The sequence below is a fragment of the Gadus macrocephalus genome, chromosome 11 (assembly GCF_031168955.1).
Source record: "Gadus macrocephalus chromosome 11, ASM3116895v1".
Taxonomy (NCBI): Eukaryota; Metazoa; Chordata; class Actinopteri; order Gadiformes; family Gadidae; genus Gadus; species Gadus macrocephalus.
Window position 1 is genome coordinate 3,568,670 of NC_082392.1, and position 9,023 is coordinate 3,577,692.

A 9,023-nucleotide genomic window follows, 5' to 3' on the forward strand; every position below is an offset into this window, starting at 1 on the left:
AGGCAGCTATTTAAAAAAAAACTTCCCAAGTTATATATAGCCTATGTGAATTACCATTCTAAGTAGATGGACATGATGTTGCATGTATAATAAAGAATTGTTTTATAGCATTGTGTATCTCAAATGTAATCACAGCCAACAAATAAATACAATTCTACAATTCAAGACAATCATTTAATTCTAAAATAAATCATGCAAAGTCAATTGTAGAAGCATTCAGTGAGCACAAAATGGGCAGGTTTTTACTCCCAACGTACCAGTTCAACTATGTTGGTTAAAAGGAACAATCGGCTGTCTAATTCCTTTCGGGCACAAAGCAGTTTCCCACTGGAGGAGTTGAGTACTTGATGTGAACTGAGCATTAAGGAACTGTTGGTCCCTAGGCATTGGTTCCACAGAGCCTGGGCAACGGAGGTCTACAGTCTTCACATCAGTCTGGATCAAAAGAAGCCTGCTTCATCATCCACAGGAGGCAGATGAAATAGGTGTAGTCGGCATCTGAATCATGTTCTGTATCGGGGAAAGGCTGCCAAACAATGAATTCTCCTCAACCATCATGAGGCCTATAGTTGGCAAACCCAAACTGTAACTCTGATCTGATCCATATGCACTATTCCATTGCTTAATCAATATAGCATTTGATGCTTTTACATACAGTTAATGATAAGCTTTCTACAAGATTTGATGATTTCAACAATGACATTGACTTGAGAAAAAGGCTAAAAGTGCTGAATAAACATATTGAATACACTTATATCTAGTTCCTGTGGTGTGTTGAATGACATGACGACTGTACAACCACTTTGTGATGGAACCTTTGAGCCATATGGAGAGAGAGAGAGAGAGAGAGAGAGAGAGAGAGAGAGAGAGAGAGAGGCAGAGAGAGAGAGAGAGAGAGAGAGAGAGAGAGAGAGAGAGAGAGAGAGAGAGAGAGAGAGGCAGAGAGAGAGAGAGAGAGAGAGAGAGAGAGAGAGAGAGAGAGAGAGGCAGAGAGAGAGAGAGAGAGAGAGAGAGAGAGAGAGAGAGAGAGATGTAATCTTCTCCTCCTTTTTTCTTTATTTCTTCCCAACCATGAAATAGGTCGTCCATCGGGCCAGGAGCAAGGCACCAAACAACACGGTGTAGCTAAAGAAAACGAATTTCAGAACTTCTCGAAATGTCCGGAGGAATCTGATGGACAGGGGCTCCACCTCAAAGTCCATCTGGATCTTGAGCTCCTGTCCGGCCCCTCGACTCAGGTGGTCCATGGCTTTGATTTGTCCCATCGCTCTGAAACAAAGAGGGGGGAAAAGGGGGTTTCGGCCGTTTGCTGCTGCTGCTGTTTCGGATCCATTCAAAGACGTTCCCAGGCCAGCAAATTTCAGAAATCAAAATTCAAAATTTGTTTGATAGGAATTCTCATTTAAGAGATATACAAGCACTATAGTCTCCTGCTGTGAGGCCGAACTGTTAAGCCGCGAGGTGAACTGGCCTTGCTTTTATAAGTACATGCTGAGGGTATTTATAAGGGGGCCATTAATAATGCATTTGTAATTGCACAAAATGGGTTTGGTATTGATCTGTAACCAGAATAAATGAACAGATAAAAAAAATAAAAAGATGCATTATAATCAAGTTTTAAAAGTCATTCTTACTAGGCCTACTTCTAGTCTGTTATTTGATGCCCTGTTTTCCCCTCAAGGAATAAAGATTTAAAAAAGCACACCCTGAAGATATAAATATGCACTGCGAATTAAATGATTGACAATCACAAACAAATAATATTAACTTTCAACTCTTTATATTATTGTATATTGCCTGCACACCACAAAGACATAATAGATTCAGGTTTAAAACAAAAAGCATGGGAAACATAAAATGGATCAAAGAGGCAGAAAAGTGACTTACCTTTGACGGTCAGCCGTAAACAGAACTGCTCGGTGAAGGGGCTTCTGTGTTTCCAGCCCAGAGACACTTTCTCAACTGAGTTGCCTTGCCTGCCTGAAGTCCTTATGACAGAGGAGGAGCCCCAGGCTATTTAACTGTTTGATAGCCCTGGGGTTTTCTAAGTGGAAGGTTAAGCCACACAGTGCACCTGCTCCTCCAAGAAAAGAGAATTCGATTTTCTACTTTAAATTATATTCTGATCCAAATCCCCCCAAAACAAACACAGCCTCTGCAGAATAAAGTCAGAGGCTGTCTGCTCCAATATCTAACAATAAACCTGTCAGTATCCAACGGGCAACCTACGAGCATATCTGCCCATAAGAGCAAGGAATGGACAGGCTATCGATTGCTAAAAGACACCAATGTCCTTTTATTTTCCAGCGCTGTTATCGTCTACCGGAACACACAGCAAATGGCTTCCTAATTCAATCAGTGCCCTGTGCTGTCGGATCACGTGCTGCCATAGGGCTGGCTGCTTCCAGACAGCAGAGGGCCATTATCGGCTGATCGGAGAGCCTGTTACCCAGCTAATTGCTCCTTCAGAGGGCTGGGGGGGGGGATGTGGTGATGGATACACTCCCATCCGCTCCTCGTCTCCCTCTCGCCCCCGCACACGGGGAGAGAGATGCACAGACTGTATTGCGTCATTATTATACTGTATTTAGAGAAATTAAGTTTAGTAATTAGGGCGATGCAATATTTATTTCGCTTATATTATGTGGAACCACAAAATCCCAAACCTCTTAGGAAGATAAGTCAATTTGCTGGAACGCATTTTATTAATTCATTCAAAACATGTATTTGCAAAAATTAAAAATAAGGCCAAACGAGTTCTCAGTTGTTATTAGTTATTTTTATTGGAAAAAAAATCGCAAGCGCATTACATTTTCCAAACGCTCCCTCAATCCTTTATTAACATATATACAGTATCCATCGCTGCTCAACAGCCCAGAGTGATAACCTTAGAGAACCCAACGTATCGAGGGGACTATCAGACCATCGGACGTACAGAACAACACAAAGCGGAGTCGGACTCTCGTGTGGCTTGAGAACAATGACCCGTGTGACCTAACACGCTACACCTGTTCTGCCATCGGCGGGACCGACTTCAATCGGACACCTGCAGCACACAGAAGGGCCAGACTGAGAAAGGCCGAGGGGCTTGATGTGGCCAGGTGTGAAGTGCTCCCCCCCCAGGCTAGCCGTGACTCAGGGGATCTGCGTCTCCGGGTGGTCCATGAGGGAGTTGATCCAGCTTTTGCCGTTGATGAGTTTGGTCGTGGCGATGATGTACTCCATCCCGCTGTCTTCCATCTGCGACAGGAATCGCAGGGCGGTGATCTCGGCGTACGTCACCCCGCCCAGGAAGAACACCAGCGTGGTGCGGTTCTCCCCCTGTTGGCCTGTCCCCAAACAAACAGCGACGACACACATGAGAGGAGCAGCAGGTGGTCAAACATGGCGTCACCCCCCTGAGAGGAGGCTGAGTGCAACACAGGATGGCGTTCGGCCATTTTAAAACCAGCGTGCTTTGGAAATGTGGAATCAACACAAATCGGTGGATCCGTCGCCCTCCCTTAAACTGAGGCCCCCATTAACACCTTTTTTCCCGTGATACAATGGAAGACATGCAGAAACAAGTCAGGTTGAGTTATTCTATTTTAATTAGCACATTTCAGAGACAAGTGTGTAAATACCGTTCACACATTGTCCCGACCACAACACACACACACACACACACACACACACACACACACACACACACACACACACACACACACACACACACACACACACACACACACACACACACACACACACACACACACACACACACACACACACACACACACACTTTTTCCCCATTGTCGATTGCCGCAGTAAATCGCCTGCTTCTTTCAGCTTTTGGACAGTGCAGGGAACAAAGCCCGGCCTTATCTCCACCCAGCAGCACACAGGAGGTTGTTTACATCCGTGTGGGTCCTGTTAACCCAGCGTCCGGGGCCAACACGCCACCAACCACAACTACATTTCCTGGAGTATTTTATTTAAAATGCTGGGGGTTGTTCTTACGTTTCTTGTGGAGCCCGGCGGGCAGCTGCTGCCTCTCCTCAAAGTGAGGCCCGGGCAGCATCTTCAGCACCTCCTCGATACTGCGCCAGCCGGGCCGGGCCAGGACCTGGGTCAGACGGACGCTGAGAGGGGCGTAGCCGCTGTACACGTAGCTGATGTCGTTGGGGGTCTGGACGGACGCAGACAAACACATTCATTTGTTTAATTAAATATTAATTATTTTGTGTAACAAAAGACGTCCACTTGGCAAAGGATGACAAATCATACAAATATGCCTTGCAGATAAATATTAAGCCTTATTCAGCGTTGTTTTTTGTTGCTTCATTTACTCACACAGACTGACACCACACACACACAGACTGACACCACACACACACACACACACACACACACACACACACACACACACACACACACACACACACACACACACACACACACACACACACACACACACACACACACACACACATTGGGTAGACGGGTGGACGATTGACGTTTCCTCCACCTTCTCCTCTCCTAACCCCGCCTGTTGAAGTCGTCTCGGCAGCAGATGACTCACCTGCTCGTTTGCGTCTTCCATCCACAGCTTCAGGGTCTTCCTGATGGTGGGGTAGTTGTTCCTCGAGTTGGTCTGTAGCTTCAGGAGCCCCGTCTTCTCCAGGTTGTTCAGAGTTAGCATGTGCTCATAACCGTAAGTCTGAAAAAACACGCCATATGGTTTGCGTCATCAAGTTGGGTCTCATCGTTGGCCAGGGTGACACACAATCCCATTATTGATTATAGAGGAAATACATTATTACAATCGATGATGTAATAATGATCCACAATACACCAGTGCGTTGAAAAATTGCATTTCCTAACTACCTGCAGGATTTCCCTCTTGTAGAAGTCCAGCACCTTCTGCTTGAGGCCGTTGTTGCAGACAGACTGCATGCACATGAGACGCAGGACCTTGATCAGAGGGTCCTTCTGGGAGATGCAGTCCTCGATGTACGTGTTGACCTGCACAATGGATTCACGACTTTCAAATTCAATTCAGCATTTGAATCATTATGCTCTAGCTCAGACTCCCCATTTGGACTCCACAGGCGTTTGTATTGGATAAATAACCAAAAGAAAAGAACCAGAATAAATACAATTTGCAATCAGTGAAATCATGAGGTATCACGTGCAAATTTAGTTTATTTGAGTGGGTAAATACTCGAAATGGAATGTTTTTTTCGAGTATGTATTTCTCAAAGCAAGGGAGAGGAGCTCCATCCTATTCGAGTGCTTAGGAGACAGACACTGGGTGCATGGGCCGTACCTTGTCTGTGTCCACTCCAGTCATGAACTCCTGTTCCACCGTGAGGTTATCAAAGAAAGCCTCGGATGCTACAGGGCAAAAGACAAAACCATCAGCTTCAAAAGCATTCCTGTGCTCCTGAACACTTCTCTTCTCGGTCCAGCTCATATTGCTTTACATCAGGTTTGAACTCACAACCGTTCAGGGAGTCCAACACCTTAACGCCAAGACTAACTGAGCAGTAAAAAAAAAACTGTAGGACGTGCCGAGCCATCAAGAGATACAGTTGAATTCTCGTCATGAATCACATGTAGTCGGGATGGGAGACGGGAGACGGTGGCCGGTAGGTCGTTTACGCACTTGTGAGGTCCTTGATGAGCTCCGCGATGGAGGTGTGGTTAGCCAGGGAGCTACGGGCCGCCTGCATATGTGGCAGCTGGGACACAAACTGCTTTATCTCTCCCACCGTCTTAGCGTTGTGGCGCTCCTGAACAGCGTGAGAAAAAATGATTAAATCGTGAGTCGAGCTGCTAAAAATATGAATACACGGGGGAGCGTCAAACAATTAAAAGATGAGGCCGAACAGGCACGGGCGTGCAATACAATAAATACACGAAAATAACACGAATCAACGACAGGTGCGTTGGTGTAGTTTTGCTATGCAGGCTATAGGAGCACTTTCTGTCCTTTATCCAAATCGGCTTTGAATATCAGCAAACAGCAAATAAGAAAAACTAAAGACAATCGGATGTAGATATGCTACTGATGATGTCATGGATCCTTGTGTATCCATCATCAGTTTACATCAGTTAACCGCCTGGTTTTACATCAGTTAACAACCTGGTTTTACATCAGGTAACAACCTGGTTTTTACATCAGTTAACAGCCTTGCACATCTGGTTTGGGTAACTGATGATGCTGCGTCACAGTGGCTGCTGACAAACTCCACTTACAACAGAATATATTACACATCAACTAAAAAACGGACAACGGACAAATCCGATTGCGATCGATTCGTCACATCTTTGAGGTGACGCGTTAGTGAGCTAAATCTATTGTTTTTTTTTCGTTGTGGCCTTTGTAGTGACAATCGACGCATGGATTACGATCTGATTAGATTACTTTGTCGGCCAATTTAAGGAAGGGCGATAATACCAACAACTAAACGGCTCGTTACTTAAATGTATAGACATGTTGTATACATTATGCGTTTTTCATTGCTGGAAAGCAAATCATTTGTCTGACAAATCGGGTCGTTGCAGTTTCTCATGAAAACCATGATTTTCAGATCCTCGTTATTGGACTGTGCCGAGGTGCTCATTGTGCAAAAGAAAAAAGAGAACGTTTTCATTTCCCAGAACAATGCCAAATCCTGAGAGAAACCGATGCCGTCAACTGCATGACATATTATAAAACCCACACCTCCCACCAGTGTGGTATAATAGACTGACTAACCTCAAAGGCAGCTGAAATTATCTTGGCTTCTTGCTGAGGGCAGCACCCACAGCGTTGAAGTTCTTATCTCGGATCTCTGCGTACAGCTCCTCTGCGGAGTTGAGCTGCAGCTTTTTGGGCTCGGTGGGCAGGTCCTTGCTGCCCTCCCCCTGCTTCTTCTGGGCAAACTTCTCAGGTGGCAGCTTCACATAACCTAAATCAAGAGTAAGTCATGCATAAATAGATAGTAATGTGTACAAAACTGTATAATTCTAAATGACACTAATCATGTATTTCTCGATGCTCTCTGCACTCTGCACTTTAACAACAACAACTGTCCAGTTGTTGTTGTTGTTAAAGCGAGGGTATGTCATTTATTTTACAAGATTTTTTTGTCATATTTGTTGAACCCCCGACAGCAATCCATGAATCAAATGCTATAAAGATCCAAGTTATCTTTCACCGTCAGAGGCCGGTAACATGCCCGTCCAATCATTTCATCAGGCCAGAATGAAATGATTGGATGGCCCAACTGTCTTTCTACCTACATACCTGCCTACCTGCGGGCACTCTACTAGTGGTCTCATTACGTGTGACCGTCTTCTTCAATAAGGCACGGCAGACTTAAAGCTAAAGCTAGCGAGCTACTCCTGTGTTTAGGGCGAGTGGCTTTAGTGGGAGGCCTGAAGCGAGGGGAGGAAATTAAGCTTACGCTGGTTGGTTTCTCCAAAGCTGCCTACCCCAGCTTTAAACTGACGGCGCAGCAGTATTTTTCTGTGTAGCTACTCTGATTCTGATTGGATCATTTATTTGCTCTCATTCTAACTTGTAAATTGCTTTGGATGAAGTGTTTGCTGGATGACAAAGTGTAATGTGTAATGGGAAAGAGACTTATTTACATTTAGGCCATTTAGCAGATGCTTTTATCTAAAGTGACTTACAATAAGTACATCTGTCAGAAGAAAGAGAAACAATAATATATCGTTGTCGGTGCAGTAAGGATGGTCATAGAACCGAGTGCCAGGCACTAACTAATCACTAGGTTAACCCATTCCCCTTACACAACAAAGATAGCTAGGATAAGATGCAACACAATAAGAATTGCTATCTTTTTAGTGCAAGGACAGTGAATCCAGAACCGTGTCTTTCTGAGGAGCAGGTAGAGGTTAAGCATCAGGCTTTCAACGCATGGGAACTGACCCCTGCCCCTCTACTATAAGGCGTCCGTAAACAAACGGACCGTTGGTGATGCCGTAGATCTCGTCGATGAGGCCCTCGTAAGTGAGCTGCGTGGCCAACGGCGTCAGCAGGTCCACGTTGCGGTCCAACAGCAGAAGCGTGTCGAACACCGGCAGGATCTGGTTCTGGCTGCCCGCAAACTCCTCTTCATCCTCAGCATCATGTTGGCCACATGCTACCCCAGACCCAGATAAACAAGACACCGTTCAAATCATCCGCCAGGTTGTGAAAACCATGATGGGCGTTGTAATTGTTGTTGTAGTATTTACAGCAGCATTATGCTTCTGTGCACAGACATAGACATAGACACAGACACAGATACCCTCAAACTCACCCGTGCACAATCGCCTTTGCCATAGATCTGGGGTATGGTGCCATAAAGCGCCTGCAGGGTCATGAGCCCTTTAGCGGTGTGGTACAGGTGGTCTGGTCGTTTTCCAGATAGCACTCCTGTAGCAGATCAATATGATTAAGTTAAGAGCAATACTACATTTGACTTAACACCCGGTGTACACACAGACTCAACACACCCTGAAGGCTCCTTCCGACTCCATGGAGAGCAGGTCGCCGTCGTAGGGAATCAGGTCCAGGATGTACTCGTCGATGTTGGTGAACGAACCCAGGACCCCTTGTTCCTTGAGGCGCTGCTCGCACAGCATGCTCCTCCGTGGCACAAACAGGATGTGGTAGTCCCGCGAGTTTGACTTGTCACTGAAGGAACCACATTTAAAGAGAAGAGAGCTTTATTAGAGGCTACTATTACTATTACTGTTGCAGAAAACGACCAATACAAACGCTAGATTGTTGTGTGACTTTTTATTTTTTCATGTTAGCTTGGAATACTGGACACACACATATTTATACAAACCTAAACACATTCTCAGCAATGATGTCCATCAGCTCCAGCCTGGGACGCACAAAGAAGATGATGTTTTTGACATCTGCAGGGGGGAGGCGCCCTCCCTTGAGGGTAAACATCTTCTCCACTTCATGTTCCTGAAAGGCACGGCCGTAGTTCATTCACAACAGCAAAATGAGGATCAGGTCCAAAGCCATCCGCCTG

At 45.4% G+C, this 9,023-nt stretch overlaps 1 protein-coding gene across 1 annotated transcript in view; it reads right to left on the reverse strand.

Moving 5' to 3' along the window:
• Positions 1–2,764: 2,764 nt before the first annotated feature.
• The window catches only part of vps33a (VPS33A core subunit of CORVET and HOPS complexes), a 366,247-nt gene continuing 359,988 nt past the window's right edge, over positions 2,765–9,023 (reverse strand). The window contains 14 exon segments of the mRNA XM_060064445.1: positions 2,765–3,329; positions 4,000–4,168; positions 4,562–4,699; positions 4,867–5,004; positions 5,309–5,376; positions 5,648–5,774; positions 6,743–6,768; positions 6,771–6,935; positions 7,962–8,105; positions 8,108–8,135; positions 8,295–8,383; positions 8,386–8,410; positions 8,491–8,671; positions 8,829–8,958. Of these exon segments, the coding sequence (XP_059920428.1) occupies positions 3,136–3,329; positions 4,000–4,168; positions 4,562–4,699; positions 4,867–5,004; positions 5,309–5,376; positions 5,648–5,774; positions 6,743–6,768; positions 6,771–6,935; positions 7,962–8,105; positions 8,108–8,135; positions 8,295–8,383; positions 8,386–8,410; positions 8,491–8,671; positions 8,829–8,938 (1,602 nt within the window). The 5' untranslated portion in view covers positions 8,939–8,958 and the 3' untranslated portion in view covers positions 2,765–3,135.